General features: G+C 43.8%; 2 protein-coding genes and 1 long non-coding RNA gene across 3 annotated transcripts; 1 reads left to right on the top strand and 2 right to left on the bottom strand.

Annotated features, from left to right (window-relative positions):
• Positions 1 to 3,749: 3,749 nt before the first annotated feature.
• Positions 3,750 to 4,865, bottom strand: LOC124849582. The gene is made up of 2 exons (XR_007030060.1): positions 4,670 to 4,865; positions 3,750 to 3,843 (listed from the first exon to the last, which is right to left on the bottom strand). It is a non-coding gene; the product is annotated as an uncharacterized LOC124849582 (long non-coding RNA).
• Positions 4,866 to 5,140: 275 nt separating this feature from the next.
• fosab (v-fos FBJ murine osteosarcoma viral oncogene homolog Ab) lies at positions 5,141 to 7,869 on the bottom strand. The gene is made up of 4 exons (XM_035618197.2): positions 7,380 to 7,869; positions 6,720 to 6,941; positions 6,490 to 6,597; positions 5,141 to 6,370 (listed from the first exon to the last, which is right to left on the bottom strand). The coding sequence occupies exons 1-4, from the start codon at positions 7,512 to 7,514 to the stop codon at positions 5,693 to 5,695; spliced, it is 1,143 nt and encodes a 380-aa protein (XP_035474090.1). The 5' UTR covers positions 7,515 to 7,869; the 3' UTR covers positions 5,141 to 5,692.
• A 4,511-nt stretch (positions 7,870 to 12,380) lies between these two features.
• Positions 12,381 to 16,442, top strand: si:ch211-153j24.3 (protein c-Fos). Its single transcript, XM_035618193.2, has 4 exons — positions 12,381 to 12,615; positions 13,125 to 13,340; positions 14,684 to 14,791; positions 14,994 to 16,442. The coding sequence occupies exons 1-4, from the start codon at positions 12,484 to 12,486 to the stop codon at positions 15,696 to 15,698; spliced, it is 1,161 nt and encodes a 386-aa protein (XP_035474086.2). The 5' UTR covers positions 12,381 to 12,483; the 3' UTR covers positions 15,699 to 16,442.
• The last annotated feature ends 3,218 nt before the right edge of the window (positions 16,443 to 19,660 follow it).

The raw sequence follows: 19,660 nt of genomic DNA, 5'->3' as shown, positions 1-19,660 counted from the left end.
AAATACTACAACACACAGCAAGGACCCCGAACAACAGACTGAGTGAACATCAGCACCACACACACACAATACCGTCCGTCTCTGGATCCCAGCATCAGTGAGGAAGGGTTCAAAGTGTCTGACCAGATAGACCTTTGTATGAAGAAAAGGGTTATGATCCCAATCTCCACACAGACAAAGCACTTGAGCGAAGTTCTATTCATGTATAACATGATTACACCCATTTTAGATTGGTATGTAACACTGGGAATACAGTGTGTTGCTGTTGAAAGGTATAAAAAAAACTAGTAAGTGGATTTACCAGTGACATGTTTAGACCATTGCAGCTTATTGTGGGACACAGGTACTGGCTACAAAAAAATATTGTCGATTGTGACATTAAAGTACACAAAGCCAAACAGGGACAGGGAAAAACCTGACCTCAAATTTTTTGAATGGGGACAGTACAAGTTATCACTCTTCATGTGTACTAATTGCTACTAATACTTCCCATCACCATGTGTGGGTGAGCTGCACAACACCCAGTACAAAGTGCCCATCAATTCAATGGAACAAAACATCATAAAGTAGTGGTTGGGTAACTTATTAAGCATAATTAAACTAGTTTTACCATCATATGATATCATAAGATAAGTGACATCACGGAGGAGTCACAAAGAAGTCAGAAGATGACACTGTGCATAGTTCAAATATACATTTTCTGAAGTATCTCTGTATATTATAGAAGTATAGATGGGATCTAAAGCTTATATAATTTGAGAAATCAATTATGATAATATGGAAGGAATGACATCATCGTGACGTCACGATGATGTCAGAAAGTAACATCACAGAGTGTAGTAAAGCATTAATGTTTTGCAATAAGATAAGAGGCATGACTCTACATCTTACTTAGGTTAACCAGTTAATCATCATCATGTGGTATTATATAAATACAAAAATGGCTAGTTGGGGTATACACAATGCATATGCAGGGTATCCATTGGCCCTCCGATAATATTCATTTTGATAATATTCTAGAGGGGCCCTAGCATAGACTACAGCACATTTGGCACCTGGGGCCATCTAGTGGGTCAAACTGGTTCTTCCCTGGAGACAAATCACATTGTCACAGTGTGTTAACATGAAATTTTAGTGTTAGATTGATCCTTCCACCAATTTAATACAGCGAATTATGGCAGTGAATTACTTTTCAAATAGACATTAACAGACAAGTACCCGTTTTCCAGATTCTTGACTCTAGTGCAGGAGCCACCACGTTCTTTATGACTGACTGCCAGGCTGTGGTTGTTTTATTTGTGTTTTGTCTGGAGTCTAGTCTGTTGTGTGAGTATGTTGTGGTAGTTGGATATTCAGCATGACACGAAATCCAAGTTGCCTTGTAAACTCTTTCGGACAGTGGCCACGTTCTATAGCTGAGCGAGCAATGATTGATATCCTTCTATTAAATAATAGTATCACTGCTCTTATAGGATTAGAAATCACCTCTTTTCATATTACGTTGTTCTTCTAACTGCTTATTTGCTCATTGATATTTATAGATTTTCATTAAAAAATGTCTTTAATATTACCGTAATTGCATAGTAATCCATACAGTACATGACTGGTAAATCCGGATTACGAAACAGACATATCATAGTCAGTGTTGGCTGGGGTATTTTTGAAAATCCCAAAAGCTATTATTTTTCTGTCAGCAGCTCAAGGATTACCCAATTACACATGATAGAGCCATCCAGTTTCCAGGGAAACATCCTTGTTACGGATCCTATGAAACGAGACAAGAACATGCTGCTGAGTGGGGAGTCTGGCGCTAAGTGAACAGTAATTATTGGATGGAGAAATCCCCCAAGTACTGTAGCTTAGTGCGTCAAATAACCACCAAGAATAGCATGTTGCACACTCCTCCCCGCCACAGAGCTTTCAGACTAAAAATAAAATCCACAAAACTTTATATTCATGAAAGGTACTGTGACCAATCTACATTTTTATTTGCTTTAAATAGGCTGAAATGTGAATGTCACACCGGCCCATTAAACTTTACTTTTTGTCTGCGACCGCTTTCATTAATTTTCAAGGGCAATATTCATAGTGCATTAAATATTTAGGGGGCTGAGACGCAGTCTGTAAGCCACTTGGAAAGCTACTTTAATAATGCAACAATTGATTGACTAACCTTTTCATCACCACTAGGCACTGGTTCAGCGCTGCATGTCATTATGAAAGTCCTAAATTTCAGAATTCCTTAAATGAGCAAGCACAGTGACGCAAATGTCTACACGCCCTTCAACTTACTGCTGTTACTGTGAGTTTCACTTGTTATCACTTCTGGATCCAAACAAAGAGCAGATGTTACGTGGAAGAATACACAGCATCCAAACACAATTGGGATGTGTCATACACTGCCATAGAAACTTTATTTTATTGAATACTGAATCTGATGATCAAACATTGGAAGGAACGTGTGAAGACTGGATGTAGAATAAAGGGTGCTTCATTGTACATGCACCGCTGAATAACTGTATCACTCTGTTGCTCAGATACTCGGCCAAAGGGGAAAGAAATTTAAGTATTCATGGTTTCTTAAAGCTTTTGTATCTTCTTTCGACAAAAGAATGGTGTCAGGGGATGGGTTCCTGTGAATGTGGAGCCGAGCCAAACTGACTTCTGGCTGTGGTGGCACCCAGGCGAACTCGACTGTTTCATCATCACTGTGCTAACAATCAGACCCAGGGAGGGATCTCTGTCTGTCTCCCTCCCTCCCCGCTAACCCTCATACACTCATCATTTTCTCTCTTCCTCCCACTCCTCCTCTCGCTTCATTTTCCTCCTCTCTTTCTTTCAGGCGCACGCTGTCTGGTTCCTCCCCTGGGTTGCAGCATCGACGCAGGTTGGCGTCATAGTGGTCTAATTTTACTGCTGTTGATGCTGATGTTAAAAGAAGCAATAGGCACCTGCTATTTTCTGCCGCTACCCCATCTCCCTGGGGCCGACAAAAAGGTATTAATAGACAGAGTTATTAGGCCCTGCATGGTCGCACTTCGAGGCTTTATTGAGGAAAAGGAGGCTCTGCTTAAGTGCAAAGGAAAACAAGATAGGTACTCAGAATCTGGTTGTTACGCAACCACACAGCGCTGACAAAACAAGAGGCTTCATAAAAACACACAAGTTAAATCCAGGCCTTTTCATAGTGAACTGCAAGTGACACTGTACTTGTGCAACTTAAATTCTTGAAAAAAAATCAAAATCAAAAATCAAATCGAATATTAATCTTTTGATTTGTTTCAAGTTGTACTCATGGAGGAGCAGGCCGACCGGAGTTAACTACTGCTGATATCTCCACTGTGTTGCACAAAAAGGGTGTGTCCACCCATGGGTGCGCTCAAACGTCAGCATATGTCACTCATTGTGCGATGGTAGTCTTCCACACACGTGCAAGCACACACAGATGCACTTCCTGTGTGAAACAATTAAGCAATCTCCCGTCCAATGATATCTTCATGATGCAATATTGATAAAAGGTGAAGTGAGGCGAAATAATGACAAGTAAAAGGGAGAGGCTTGGAAGATTTTTTTTTTTTTAAGCACAAACGACGACGTGACAAATGCACGATTGCACACATGGCATAATTGCTTATGTGCATAAGTGTTGTAAAATGTCACCACCCGAATAATGACATCAACAAAACACCCCAATGTGGAAATCTGTTTGATGGAACCCAGCAGAAAAGTGGCAAACGACTGTCACAATATGATGAACTCACCTAGTTTAATTGTAAAATGAACATTACAATAGTGTTAGTGACGTCTTCATGTCTGTAGATCTGACTTCTGAATCACAATCTTCTGTTGAGGAAAAATGGAAGAGACAGGATTGCATTAGATCATACATGTAAATCCTTACATGCGCCTAAGGATATGAGTTGAAATGGAAGCACCCAAATGACATGAAAACTATTTCTGAAATTAGTTTTTTAAAAACCTTAAAAATGAAAATGGTGATAGAGACCCTTTTAAAAATGTGCTTACTGAAACACAAAGGAAGCAATCGGGCACTTAGCAAACTGCCTTTGTGTATAATTAGTCCTACACTCGTGTCTCGCCTCGCAAATTATTATTTACAGGCCAACGAATATAACATAATGCGCGTCGAGTTAGCTGTATGTCAAACCTGTACACGACCCATCGGACCTTCAACTGTTGATTCATACTGCGTTAACAACCAATGGAAAGAGATAATATACTAGACAATGTGTGAATGAGTTTTGTTTCTTCAAAATTGTGACCTCTGGACATTTTGAGGTGATGGTGGCACATCAGTGTTGATCTCAGTCTATATAGTCTGTGTAGTGGAAAAGAAAATTTTATTTTGCAGACACACTACAGCTCATGTCCAACCGTCAGTGACAAAGAACTGCTAATGTGGGTAAGGTCCAGAGTCCAGACTGCTGTCTGTGCCTCTCATGAATTATTTCTGAGGACTCTTTTCTCTCACTGAGCTGTAACTCACATAAACGTCCTTTGGTTGCACATGTTGGGATATTTGGAAATTTAAAAAAAAACAAAAACTTTTCAGTGAATAACAAAAATTAAACCAGCGTAGGTCGCGGTTCAAATGTTGCTTTCGGATTCTCTTGTGTAACCGTGTGTGAGCAGCAATGGTTTCTCTTACATATCGCCTCCATTAGCCACACGATTGTTTTCGCCTCCCTCTCTGCTGCAGACGAGCCGGACTGACAAAGACAAACATAAGCGATCTGTGGAGAAACATCAGATACATATTCGATCATAAAACGTGTCGTCTTGTCGAGCACCGAGCGAGCGGCGCGTCGGCTCGCTCCATGTTTGGGCAAAGGAAGTTCGACGTCATCGCGCCGGGTCTTGCAAAATTTAAAAAAAAATAAAAAAAAATGGAAAGAACGCACTGACGTAGGAGCCCTGACGTATAGTTAACCTTGGCAACAGACGAAACAATAAATAGAGCCAGTGGAGGTGCAGGGAAAAGACTTCTGTGTCTTACGGAGGCTAAATTTAAACTCGGTTTTAATTGTGTGCTGTATCCCACATGGAGCTGCTGATCTATTATCATATCTACAAGAGAAAGAAACAACCTGTAGGGGATATAATGAGAAGAGAGCCAGAGTTGAATTTAAATATCACTATGTTTTTATTTACATCTCTTTACAAACAACATTCATCTTCACGCGCGCTCTGTAAAAAAATAAATTGAAATCTCATAAATTAAATCCACTGACGTTTTCACAGAAAACCTCATACGAAGATAGACCACTCAGACCATGGTTAAGACGCAGCACGGGTCAGTTGTTTTTTAGTTTTTTTGTAAGTTTCACAAACGCTTCACGGTTACTCGCAAAATTCCATCTACCAGAAAAACAAACTGGATCAATAATAGTAACTATTGCTCTGAACACACATCGATACTACAACAACTTTTGTTATCTAGCACCATCAAAATCATATATCAACTCATTAAAATGACTAGGTGGTATTAGTTAAAACATGCTTTTTAACTTGCTACATTGGTGTAATAGGCAAGTATAGATAAAGGCAAATAATTAATAAATATTTTGCAGCCTGGTAAAAGTCAATTCCATAGCCCTGTGATCTGCACATCTGTCTCACATGTCAAGAGAATGTGCTTGATAGGAAGTACTATTGTTTTTTGGAAGAGTCTTTAAAGGGCCAGCAGGGTCGGTGAGCTGAGGGAGTCAGAGGACTGGTCGTTGCTGTTGCTTCCTCTCCTGTGGGCGACGCCGCAGGTAGGGAGGGTCTCGGCCTCTGGGAAGCTGAACACAAAGGAGGACGTGTAGGTGGTGCAGGAAGGGGTGCAGGTCACCACGGGCGTGCACAGGGGCTCAAAGTCATTGTTGCTGGCTGCGGCGTGTAGGGGCTCCCAGTCCTGAGTCGTGTAGAGGGAGTTGGACAAGTCGACCTCTGGCACCGACCGCACTGTCTCCATCTCCGTCTTGGCCAGCAGATCCAGAGACTCCTCCAGGACGGAGGCATCCAGGTCCATCATCTTCACCGTGCTGCTGGAGACGGTGGCGGTGGACGGGATGGAGCTGCTGCTGCTGGAGAAGATTGAGTTGGAGGTCGAAGTGAAAGTTGGCAGGGTGGACGCGACGGCGGACGTCTTGGGGACGGCGGCGTGTGCCCGGGAAGACACCGCGGTGGAGGGGCAGGAGAGGACGGGAGAGATGGAGGCCATGGCGAAGTCTGTGTCCAGCTCTGAGGGGATTTTGCACATGGGCTGGTGGGCAGCCAGAATAAACTCAAGCTTTTCCTTCTCCTTCAGAAGATTAGCAATATCGTTCTGCAGGCCGGACTTCTCATCCTCCAGCTGATCGGTCTCCTGCAATGGACAGAGGAAGAAAAAAAGGGGGTGTTAACTTGGCTGTCGGATTACACTGTTTTTAGATGTGGTGATGAATTCATTATGATGAATGAATGTAAAATCTGTGGGATACTTACAGCTTGCAGAGTGTCGGTAAGCTCTCGCCTCCTGTTGCGGCACTTGGCTGCTGCCTGCTTATTTCTCTCTCTGCGAACCCTTCTCTTCTCATCCTCCTCAGGTGTCGCCTGCACAGCAGACACAGGAAAAAAGTTAAGACTCGAGTTCTATGACACTTAATACACTGTTACGTGGAAGTTACCACTCGCTATCGGTAACACCTGAAGAAGATGGGCTGAGGGATAATTACCTGTTCCACTCTGCCCCTCTTGGAAGAGCCGTGACCCTTGGATGCTGCAGACCTCATGGCTGCTCCGGGATAGGCGGGGCTGGGGCTGTAGGGGTGAGCTCTGTGAGAAGGGGCCACTGAGGAGATCAAAGGCTGGACCATCCACTGCAGATCGGGGCTCGACGAAATGGCCGTGACGGTGGGGATGAACGAGGCACTTGATGCTGTCAGGTCAGTGAAATCCTGAAAAAGGAATGAGGCAAGAGGATCGTCAGTGCATTTGGTACACTCTCAGGAGGGAGGGGGTGAATAAGGGGGTGGGGGGTGCAGCACTGCAGGGTGTGCATGAATGAAGCAGAGGGTCTATAAAAAGCCGGATGGTTTAAAAATATCCTTATGATGTCAACTCTGACGCTACACTCTCTCTATGGAGTTTCCAGGTGGATGAATGAAAACTGCCTCCACTGTGAAGCTCAGGCCAACAGGCTGCTTCATGCACCAATCGGTCCCATAGACAATAACGACTTGTTTGAGCTTCATGAGCATATAATCCGGTGAATGTTTCAAATTAGCTTTATCTATTTCCAGGTTGTTCATTACATGCAAAAAAAACAACAACAGATTGAAATATGAAATGAACAGTGTTGTAATAAAAGTTGAGTAGTATTCCGCTGGACGTACCTGAGACTGGGGGGAGCCCATGCTGGAGTAGGACCCCGCAGGAGACGGGTAGTATCCCGGATTGTCCCCGGACGGGGAGGCGGTGCTGCAGCGGGAGGAGGAATCGCACTCCGTGTTGAAACCGGTGAACATCATGGTTTCCCAAAACAGAAATAACAAGTAGGAAAAGATCCAAAACAAAACTTGACTTCGGTGTTGGGATGTGAGCTCGAAATGAGGAAATCCCTTCAGTAGGTTCGTGAACTCTTCGAGTGCTGCTCCTGTCAGGCGACTGAAAGTTTGACTGCCAACTCCGGAGCCACGGAGCTTTATATAGGCTGAGAGCCACCGGCCGAATGACGTCGGCAGAGGGGCGTGCTCCTAATCCGAGCCCGGGGGGGAGGAAACCACGAGACGCCGACTGAACGACGCAGTAATACGTCCCGCTGCTGCTTGTACTTCATTCAAATACACAACATGTTGAGTGTACAACGCGCTGCTTGTGTCGTTTTACTTAGAAAAGTCTCTTTTCACGATATTTTTTTAACTCACCCCCAAGAAATGGAATATTCCGCAGACGGGATCCCCGATACGTCATTTTCCATATATGGTGCATCCTGTAAAGGGGCGGGCCCTGCTGGGAAATGCGGCTTCCGAGATTGGCCGACAGCGACATGACGTTATGTAAAGACAACAAACACACAGGCTGTTGTGAGAAGAACTGAAGAACTGGGATAATGGTCAGCACAAGTACATCCTACACACACACACACATACACACACACACACACACACACAGTGCCTCAGAGATAAATTTGAACATGCAAATGTGTCTGTTTAGAACTAAGTGTGACAAACAGAAACGATGATCCACACACTTTTGCTTTCTGCTGGGTTGTTTTTTTCCTTCCACTTTTCCTGTTGAACAGTCCTCTCACATATAATTATTGAGCCAGAACCTGAAAAATGACACCTCTATAGGCTTTGATGCCTTTTTATAGCCAAGTGAGTCAGCTATATAGTTTAGTAGATACTTTATTTTATCTTAGGGAAATTCCGGCATCCTGCAGCATTTACGAACATACATACATTAAACATTCATCAATCCTACATAGAAATAAAAATACAAAATTAAATATGAAACTATAAAAACTAGTGTATGACAGTGCAAAACGGGAACAGTGCAAGTGGATGTGCAAATGAAGGTAGAAATAATCACTGAGGCTGGGAAACCAAAAGCACATTTTCATGTTAACAAATTCCATGGTGTGAGAAACTCTTGCAGGGTCTTTTGGCAACAAAGATTTTAAAGTTTTTGATTCGACACATGCTCATACAATGCAGGCCATACAGTGAAATGCAGGGTGCATGCTCCTGAGGCATATAGAGGGAGGATTACAGTTAGAATTAGGGTAAACAGAACAAATGGGTCAACTGAAGATAAAAGTAAATGTAACTCTTTTAGGAATGACCCTCGTGACCCTCAGGACGCAACCAATCTTCACTGGCCCCAAGGAATGTGCCTAATTTTTTTTATGCTATTCCATTAGTGTGTCCCGAACACTTTTGAATAAACACACACACCAGGTATGATCAGGGATTCGTGTCAGAGCAGAGGCAGTTGCGTGTGTGCTGTGCCTTCCGGCCCTGCTTGTACCCTTTGTGAGCGATCCAAACAAGGGTGTGTTAAGTTGCAGAGCCAGCTGATAACAGGTTTGATCGAAGTGTACTTTTCCACAACAGCAGTTTGCTTTTGTCTCTGCTGCGTCTGTACATGTTGTGAGAGGTCTTCCCCCTGTGAAGTGTGTGGTAAGAGGGAATCCTCACGCCTCTCCCTTTACATAAGCAGCCACCAAAAAACACTAAAATATACTGCTTGACTCTGACTTTACATTAAGTCTTCAAATGTATTGTTTAACTGAATAACTCTATGGCTTCATAACATACATTAGGGCTGCAACTGACGACTATTTTGTCGTTTAATCTATTAGTTGTGTGGTCCATAAAATGTCATAAAATGGTGAAAAATGTCAGTCGTGTTTCCAAAATCACAAGATGATATTTTGTTTTGTCCACACACCAAACCTACTTAGTTCACTGACATAGAGTAGCAAAGAAACCAGAAAATATTCACATCTATGAAGCTGAAATCAGAGAATTTTGACTTTTTTTATTCATAAAAACGACTTGAATCAATTACCAAAATAGTTTGCGATTAATTTAGTAGTCGAATACTAATTGATTTACTGTTGCAGCTCTTATATATATAACAATATTTTCATTGCCATGAACACCCTAATCAAGATTTGATACACGCACACACACACGCAGGCACGCACGCACACGCACACACACACACACAGCAGTTTTATTGTTGCTTATTTAGTATTTCATCGATTATAATTTATTACTCTATTAGTTGGATAATTTTGCAGTGCTCTAATTACCGAGCATCCACATAAAGTGTGCAGACTTTGTGTCAGTGCTGCTGTTTAAAATGAAATAAAAGTGTTAACGTGTCATTCATGAACGTACAAAGTATTAATAAGTGATAAGTGAATAATAACAGGGTTATTGTATGAAAGTTCACCCATGTAGGTTAAAGGGTTGAGTTCTCTTTCCCGCGCTCGTGTTTTGTTTAACATTCCTTGTTGCCGCGGCAACACTCCACCCCTTCGCGTCAGTGACGTCCTCGATATGCATGGCAACCAAGATCGCTTGTGCTGTGGCGACGAACCACTCAACAAATAAAAGACAGAAAGAAAAAAAAACCGGCTCCGCAGCGCCGCCCCTCAGCAGTGGCAACCCTTGACAAAACACGCGTCATTACGTCACAGGTTGACGTATGTGGTTTTTGTGAAACGGTGGCGGAGTGAGAGCTCTGTCATCAGACGGTAGCTACGCTGGAGCCCGGCTGGAGCAGCGGAATGAAACGGGACACTGAGCAACCCGCGAGCTTTATGGATTGTTTGAGTGTTTGTGTTTGAACTGGTTTGCAAAGAACAGCAGCTCCTCAGAGCAGCCGCGCTGACCGAGACTGTCTGTCCCCGAACAACGTGTTTTCAGTTCTCAGAGGCGGAATCAGGCCTCGTTGGTGACCGTGACAAATGAGCAGATAACCACGATGATGATGATAATAATCGGAGAAAGTTAAGGTCAGGCTTAATCAATTAGCTTGCAGCAACACATCTCTAACACCCAGCCCGATCTACTGTATATTTATTTTATTTAAGCTATTAATTTTAGGTTTATGTCATAAAAAAATAAATGTTATATACTTCAAATATCTGAGTCAGTTAATCTCAGTCCAATCCATTAGGCTCACACGGAATCGCGGTGACGTTATTCGACAGAACATAATTAGGATAAACAATTGCCTATTTTACATGAACTTTGATGTCACCGAGTCTAAAAATAAACTGTGGCCCCTTCACGCTCAAGTTGCTCGGATGAAAACACGTCTGTGAGCGTGTTAAGTGATGGGCGTCTGCAGTTAGATGTCCGACCTTTGAACCCTCTGGGTCTGGAGCCGCCCCCAGTGTCTGAATGGGCTGGAGTCGACCGCCCTAAGGATTTGCCGGTAAATAAACCCATGAGGGGGGGCTGCTGCTGCCGGGAAGCTGCCCCATGGAAATGCAACCCCTCTGAACGGTGCGAGCCCCCTTTTCTCTATTCACCCTCCAATCCCTTTCACTTCGGTGGATCTGTGAGGTCACCCGAGACCTAAATATAGCATATCCATTGCATGCCGATCCAAACCCCCTTTTCTCATAGCTGCTGCTGAATATGCGGGAATAACGCTTTGCATAATCGCTGCCAATGAACTGCATCAACACGGCTGGACGAAAACAAAACCGGTCTTGTTAAGTGATCAGCACCAGGAATTCAGGGGCGACATCAATCAGACAACAGGCCTAATATTACCAGTTAATTGATACATATGCATCATGCATAACATCCTCTTGTTTGACTGGAGGTGGGTCAAGTGCAGGGGTCTTCCCTCCTCCTCCTCCTCCTCTTGTCTCAACAGTCTCTAATCAGCTGATGACGCTGTTATCAGATACAATACATGACGGACGAGCTTTTTTTGCGCATGTTTCACTTTCTTTTGTGACTGTGAGTGAGTGAGTGAGTGGGCCACACACACACACACGTCTGCGCGCTCTCACTGTTCGCCGCAGCGACCCCCCCGCCCCCCTCGTTGCCCGGAAACACCAAATATGGCTCGACTGGTCCATTCCAGCGATTGGCTGCTTTGCTACAGCGACAGTCCTGTTGCTGGAGCTCTATTCATATATGCAGAGACAGGTGAGAAGGGGCAATGTGACATATTGAACACTCTTGAGAAGTAACGAGCCGGTGGGCTGGAGGCTTTGTGCATTTATTAAAAATCATGCTGGGTTCCACAATATATTGCTCCAAATGATAAGTCGGGTCAGTTCTCTCTGTGATATTACATTGTGCCTTCTAAAGTGTTCACCGGCATTGTTCCATAATCTGGGCTGTTCGGAGGGAACATGAAGTACTAAGCACACCAAGGACATGTTTTAAGCTGGTTATTAATATATTATATTACTATTATTATATATCCCCCCCCCCCCCCCTTCACCCGAAAGGACATTTCTGTTGCCACGAATGCGCCAAAAAACAACGAAGATACGTCTCGTGATCATATGTGAACATGGAGGGAACATAATGTATGATGCAGATGCTGCATACATGAAGTGACGTACTTCATTCATGGCTATGGGCACCTCTTGCAGGCGGGGGTGTGACTTTATACAGCCTCGTCACTTGTTGATATCTGGGCAAAAAACACATTAGGTAAGAAAATAAAAAAGGCTGCTTAATATTGCCTTTCGGCCACTCGTGGGATTTAAATGTCAAACTGGAGAACACCTGCTTGCTTCCTTTTTTTCAGACACCACCTCTCCCTCTGTGGAATGGTTCAGTCTCACCACACAGATTTCATTCATAAAATTCCAGCTCACTATAAAAGGCGGGCCTATCTGCACAGTTACCATTTATGAACCTGCAGGGATCTACGAGCGTTTATAGCTTTTCATTTTACTATTTAGAGAAAATAAACTATTTTATCTTTTTTTTTTTATGCAGTGATTTTTAGATGATGCATCCGGACTCCAGCACTGAGTTCGACTCATCCTCCAGCTGTAGCACAGCATCGCCTGGCGGGGACACCCCTGGGTGCAGCCAGCCCCCTCCTGACTCGCTTTCATCATCTATGGACGGCGCCAAGGTAAAAGCTGGGACCGGAGCATTCACAACAAAAATAAAATAATACCCACACAACGATGATTGATGCATGCATATGGATAATATAGGTCGCATTCTTCACATTCCTCACACGTCCAAGAACATTTCATAGACAGCGTTTTCTTTAACAGGATTAGTGTCCCGTGCTGAGAAGGATTCCATACAAACACATATGCATCTCTTCACAGTCATGCATGTATCTGTGGGGGAATCCGATGATGCTAAGACTTATTTCAGGAAAATTGGTTGTAATATACACTAGGTTTTATGCCTTGTGGTGACCTTTAATTTTAGAGTGACGATGATGAAAATGGGGAATAATAAGGAATTGATGAATGCACGTGAAGCTGATCTTGACGGATGATTATTAATTTTTTTGCAGCCAAATGATTAATGCACCATTTAAACACATCTAAAGGTTAGCCGTGGACGTGTTTGATTATCCATCAGATAAGCTCAATTATGCTTTTTGTTGTTGTTGTTTTGTTCCAGGACAGTGACACCAGTGCAACAGACTCCTTTGTTCCCACCGTGACTGCGATCTCCACCTCGCCGGATCTCAGTTGGATGGTGCAGCCGACGGTCATCACGTCTGTCTCCCCGTCGTCCGGCCGCGCGAGGACCAGAAGTCGACGCGCGACTCAGCCGTCCTCCCCGGCAGGTGCGAACAAGGCGAAGCCCTGCAGCAGGAAAGGGCAGAGAGAGCAGGTATGCCATAAAAGAAAGAAAGAAAAAGAAAATAGAAAAAAGAAAACACGTTGGGTAGGGGGAGGGGGATGATGGGATTTCTGTTTCAGAGATAAAGTCAGATGCGATCAACCAATCAACCAATCAATCAACCAATCAATCAATCAATCAATCAGTAATGCTCTTCAATGACCTTCCACGACACCGCTCCCCAGTTTGTGTTATATCGCGATATTTTGGGCAGGACGTGAAATGGCACTGATTTATTTATTTATTTAATTTTTTTTTCACCGTTAACGTAAAATTAACGTAGCGAGCACAGTGTAAGTAAACGACTGCTGAGAGTAGAGGCACACACGGTGATTGGATCGTGTGTAATTGGTGCAGCGAGAGTCCTAATCACAGCACGGCCCCGTGAGTGGATGGGATGGGGAATCGCATACAAACGCGCGTTCACGTGTCTGGCTTGACTGTGGTGCAGCGTATTACCGCCTGAACGGAGAGAGACAGAGAGAGAGAGAGAGAGAGAGAGAGAGAGAGAGAGAGAGAGAGAGAGAGAGAGACAGAGAGAGAGAGAGAGAGAGACAGAGAGAGAGAGAGAGAGAGAGAGAGACAGAGAGAGACAGAGAGAGAGAGAGAGACAGAGAGAGAGGGAGAGAGAGGGAGAGAGAGAGAGAGAGAGAGAGAGAGAGAGAGAGAGAGAGACAGAGAGAGAGAGAGAGAGACAGAGAGAGAGAGAGAGAGAGAGAGGGAGAGACAGAGAGAGAGAGTGAGAGAGGGAGAGAGAGAGAGAGAGAGACAGAGAGAGAGACAGAGACAGAGAGACAGAGATAGAGAGAGAGACAGAGAGAGAGAGAGAGAGAGACAGAGAGAGAGAGAGAGAGAGAGAGAGACAGAGAGAGAGAGAGACAGAGAGACAGAGATAGAGAGAGAGACAGAGAGAGAGAGAGAGAGAGACAGAGATAGAGAGAGAGAGAGAGAGAGAGACAGAGAGACAGAGATAGAGAGAGAGACAGAGAGAGAGAGAGAGACAGAGACAGAGACAGAGATAGAGAGAGAGAGAGAGAGAGAGACAGAGAGAGAGAGAGAGAGACAGAGATAGAGAGAGAGACAGAGAGAGAGAGACAGAGACAGAGATAGAGAGAGAGACAGAGACAGAGAGAGAGAGAGAGAGAGAGAGACAGAGAAAGAGGGAGAGAGACAGTCTGCACCAGCCAGATCAGTGTTTCCAGCAGTCTCGCCACTGTTTTTTCTTTTGTCTGGCAAGTGAAATGGAGTTCAAAAGCCAAGTGCTGACATGGCAAAAGTCGGCAGGATGCGCATTTAATAGACGATTTTCTTTCCTTCCCCCTTATTGATTTTAGCCATCCAAAGAGGAGGAGGAGAGGAGGAGGATCAGGAGAGAGAGGAACAAAATTGCTGCAGCAAAGTGTCGCAACAGACGGAGGGAGCTGATAGACACTCTACAGGCGGTAAGTATCTTGTTGTGGGGGAATCATACGGAGAACATGCACTCATCCGAAAGCTGCGGGCACATATATACAGTGCAGTGTGACATGTCACTAGTCGTTTAACATCACAGGGGCACAGCAGGGGGAGATTGCTGAGCCCCACGGGGCAGCATTGTTTTCATGCTTCCCTTTTCCTTTCTGATTTTGTCCCTCCTCAACTCAGGAAACTGACATGCTCGAGGATGAGAAGTCTTCCCTCCAGACGGAGATATCCGACCTGCTGAGGGAGAAGGAGAGACTGGAGCAGGTCTTAGCCTCCCACAGACCATCCTGCAAGATCCCTGTAAATGATGGTGATGATGAGGAGGAGGAGGAGGATAATGAAGAGGATGTTAACACAATGCTGCAGGATCCCCCGGCCTCCCCGCAGCTGCTGTACATCGCAGACAATGGAAAAACACCAGAGGGCAATACAGCGATTGGAGAAGCCCATGTTGGTCAAGACATGGACGAGGTCCCTTGCATTCCTGCTGCAGCCATTTTGGGGAACTCCAACATCCTCCTGTGCTCGAGCGCAGAGGAGGAGGCTCTGGAGGACTTACGGGGAGACGACCTGGACGACCTGGTGCCCAGCCTGGAGATGGCAGTGAGTCCAGAGACGGCTGCGTCTGTCCCCGACATAGACCTGAGCGGCCCCTTCTGCCTCTCGGACTGGGAAACCCTGTACAAGTCCGTGGCGAATGACCTTGAATCCCTGAGCACACCGGTCATGTCTTCCAGTCCCACTTGTAGCAATTACCGCACAGTGTTCTCCTTTAATTACTCTGAGATCGATTCCTTGGCCGAGGGCTGCGAGAGCCTCAAAGGCAGCCCCGGCACATCCGAGTTAATGAAAGATCTCAACTCTCCGACACTTCTGGCTCTGTGAATGGAAAAACCAAGTTATGCACTGATGCCTAAAGTATATCCTAACCAGCCAGCAAGCTAAATGATCTTTCTCAAGTATTCGTAGTGTGAGATTCGATGTTGTGTAAAACCGAAAACATCGAAGGTTGTGTGTATAGGACATGTTTTCTGTGGCTGTGACGTGAACATGGTCGAATTCTTCCAGACTGCGGGTGGTGCAGCTCTCCGAGATGAGACTTTGTGCTGGTGTCAAAAAAGTGCATGCAAATAACAAGTCATCCAAAATCCAAGAAGAGGCGGCGGCTTGTGATTTTAAAAATCCCTAAATGTGATGTGAAGTGAGATCATGCTCCGTAGCCTTCTCTCCGTGTGCGTGTAATACCGTCTACAAAGTTGTGTTGTAACAAGTGAAAAAAAAGAAGGGTTACTCGTGTAGCATATAGGTGTAACATCTTGCTGTAAGGTGTCCCCTGACTCAACATTTCCTTTGAAGTTTATCATCAAAAAAAATATATATAAATATATATATCATGTCATGTATTTTATCAAGATGTATTTTATGACATAGTTTATTTTTTTACTTATGAAATAATGATCAGATGCAAAAAAAATTGTATATTGGTGGAAATAAAGTGAGACAACTGCAAACACTTGTTGTTGTTGTTGTTGTGTCATACGGTCAAGAATATTCTTTCGAATATACAGCCTTCATTTGGTTTTCAGTCACAGGATCGCCCCTCGGCAGTTGAAGAGACGGGTTGATGACACCTGAAAAACAAGAAGTCCATTAAAGTCCCCAGGAAAAAAAAGGTACATTTGAAAATCCATGTCAAACTACACGTGCTGAAGTCAGAAGATTGTGCCAAGATGAAAGTCATCGAATGGCTGGTGATGTTTCCTCAACTGCTGTTTCTAAGGTCCAGAATTATCTCTGAATCTCATGATACCTTAAAAGTAGTACATTAGAGAAAACAGGACCTGCCCAAAAAGCAGACAAACAACAACAACAACAACAAAAAAACATGATCATGAGCTCCAGAGCAGCCACTGAATGAACCTGGTCCAGTGAGACTAATGAACCTTATCTTATCTGTCCATGTCCTGATGAAGGTCATGTAAAAGGAACGAAAGCTCCAGAGCAGCTAGTAGATGAAAACAGTTCAATCTGTGCCTGCTGATAGTGATTGTGATAGCCTATACTTTTTATTATTTTTTTAAAGTAGAGTAGAGGATCGTGAATGTGATATTGGTATTCTGGTGTGTGTGCAGCTGTCAGTGTCAGTGTGACTTGTTCTGGGTGCATGATCGTTACATAAAGTACATAAAGTACATAAAGTACAACCGTCGCGGACCGAGTCGTGTTTGAAAGGAGTGGGAGCAGCACAAACAGCGGGTCAATGATTTATTCATCGCTCGCTCTCGGCTCCGCACACACTGTTGTCACGGTCGAGGGAATCCGGTTCCACGAGCAGGCGCGGTGCGTGTGCGGTGCCGTGCGGCGCGCGTGACGTCAACACGCCGCCGCCGTCGCGCCTGCGTCGTCCCCACTTCCCTTGACCATGTTTGGGAGACTGCAGTTGTTTTGTTTCCACGGCGACGGGGGTCATGTTTCACGGGGCTCGCTCGGGCGGGAGTGGAAGGGAAGCGTGTTACCGGAAAACGTCGAAGCAGGACCGAGCGTCGCTGAGCGCGAACGGACAACAAACGGACGAGACGTTTTCTCGTCATGTGCATGAGGGTTTTTCTGCGCATGATAAATAATGTATCAGTTGCCACAGTCTTCCAGGAACAAGCACAATTTCACGCCCGCGGCTTTATGTGTCAAGGCAGCGACAGCTCGGCAGTGCGGCAGGTGCACTCGACGTAACCGCATCCAAACCAGCGGATTGTGTTTTATCCCTTTTACGCACGACACAAGTCGGTGACAGTGCGTGGTCATGGCACCGTGTAGACTGGCAGTGCCGTCCCCGTGGTCACCGGTAGGGGGAGCTACAGAGTCTGCAGAGGGGGACAAATGGTCCTCCCCTCATTGCAACCAGTGGTGTAACACAAAAAAATCCGACCCCCCACCCTTGAAATATCCATTGTCACGCCTTTATAAATATCTGAATCAGCAGACACACATGCATCGGTTGTAGTAATCAGGGTCATCAGTAGATTAAGAGTGTTGAAGAAAGCGTACAGTCGGAAACCTCACTGGATTCATGTTTTATGTGTTCTTGTATACATATATTATTTGATGAATGGCATAATAGGATAGGCAAAAATAAGCCTTGAGTTTCAGCCCATTTTTGTTTTTGTAATAGGGTTTTGATATGACAAATGTTTGTGAATTTCTATGCAATTCTTTTTGTCTCTTATTAAATCATTTGGTAGAATTAAGGTGAATTCCTTTACAACCAATGCCCAACTGAGGGGTCTACCCCTGCAGTAATAATAAAACTTGCAAGGCAAATATTCTATACAAAGCATGTGGCCCCAGTATTGAAACTGGAAACACAAGACTAGAGCCTGGTACCACAGCTATCGATCTGACTGACTCATAATAATATGCATGGGGACATTAGATAAAGAATCTGATATTGCTGAATGCAATGTTGACGTTCATAAAAAACTGTTAAAACCACTTAAGTAAACTGATCACATCACAAGTTATTACTTGAGAAACATTGGACACTTCAAGCCTCTTAAAACTTAATAATATTGTAAAACAGACTACAAAAACAACCTTTCAGCACAAATTGAATAAATTCTGCAAAGGACTTGTGACATGACTTTTAGATGCAAGGAATTATGTCACATATTAACTTATAATGGTTCTAACATTACATTGCATTACATGCAGTTAATTTAACCATTTTGAGGGGCCTCCCCAAGTTGGGGCACAGGTTTTTTTTCTTTCCACTCTTCCCCTCACTACCACGCCACTGTTTTTAATCAGCCGCGTGTCTCGGTGTCCAGCTATTTTAGAGTGATGATGGACGAGCCTGTCAACAGCTCTGGTGTCTTCTGACTCACTCTCCGTCTACTTCACTTGTTCTGTCAGACTCTGAGAGTCCGGCAGTGTGATGCTCTGATCTGCACGGTGTCTGAAGTGTCTGAATTGTAAAAATATCACAATCTGGGTTGTTCACGACCGACCATCAAGCCACAACCCTACACTGTCTGAGACGTGAGCCGAAGGGGAAGAGTTGTTATTTTTAGTTTTTAAGATTGAGTCCACTGCCTGAGGTAGTATCTGTTTGACTGACAACACCACCATAAAAATACAGCATTCATGTATTTGTACGTGTTATTTGTCACATTCTTCCAGCTCTTTGTTGAAGCTATAAGTTTACACAGTGAAATATTCAATTCCAACAATATGTTTTTGTTTGTTTGTTGTCACGGATGCATTTGATGCATCACTTCAAACATACTTCTCTTAAATTCAGGCTGATATACTTTATATCTTTGGAGAACTCGGGTTCTCCACCAGGACAAAATAAAAAAAAGTATAGTAGTAATGTAAAATCAGAATGTGCAAAGTTACGAACACATTGGTGTAAAAAAAATAATCATAATTTCCCTCAGTGGAAAAGGTCTATGGTTACATTTTACACTTGGTACGGGGAGGTTGTTTTTAGTTAGACGTAAGGTGATTTTGAAAAATAGAAAACAGCCCACAAGGGACTTTACTAAAATTATGACTTATCAAGTCAACGCGGACTGTCTGCAGAAATGTAAGCTTGTTAGTTATTTTAATTTATTAAAGCATTCAGCGTGAGCCTCCAAGTCTTTCCTTTAATTGGTCTTTTATTAAGATTTTGATTTGTGCACCAACACTGTCTATGTTTATCTATTGATTTTCCTTTCACAGTTTAACCATGAATGCTATCATAAATAACTTCTAAATAAAAAACCCTATTAAAACCAAATATATATAAATTTAATTAAGCAAATACAGTTTTCCCCTAAAATGTGAACATAAATGCACAACTGCTC

This window comes from Scophthalmus maximus, chromosome 18 (genome assembly GCF_022379125.1).
Source record: "Scophthalmus maximus strain ysfricsl-2021 chromosome 18, ASM2237912v1, whole genome shotgun sequence".
Taxonomy (NCBI): domain Eukaryota; kingdom Metazoa; phylum Chordata; class Actinopteri; order Pleuronectiformes; family Scophthalmidae; genus Scophthalmus; species Scophthalmus maximus.
The sequence above is the reverse complement of the archived record's forward strand: the minus strand, read 5'-3'. Positions and strand labels throughout refer to the sequence as shown.

Bases quoted from the DNA above. Each gene is read 5' to 3' on its own strand.
- si:ch211-153j24.3 (XM_035618193.2), top strand. From the start codon at position 12,484: ATGATGCATCCGGACTCCAGCACTGAGTTCGACTCATCCTCCAGCTGT. The intron at 13,341-14,683 runs GTATGCCATAAA...TATTGATTTTAG, and splicing joins GGAAAGGGCAGAGAGAGCAG to CCATCCAAAGAGGAGGAGGA. The intron at 14,792-14,993 runs GTAAGTATCTTG...TCCTCAACTCAG, and splicing joins TGATAGACACTCTACAGGCG to GAAACTGACATGCTCGAGGA.
- fosab (XM_035618197.2), bottom strand. From the start codon at position 7,514: ATGATGTTCACCGGTTTCAACACGGAGTGCGATTCCTCCTCCCGCTGC. The intron at 6,942-7,379 runs GTACGTCCAGCG...TTCCTTTTTCAG, and splicing joins TGGGCTCCCCCCAGTCTCAG to GATTTCACTGACCTGACAGC. The intron at 6,371-6,489 runs GTAAGTATCCCA...TGTCCATTGCAG, and splicing joins TTACCGACACTCTGCAAGCT to GAGACCGATCAGCTGGAGGA.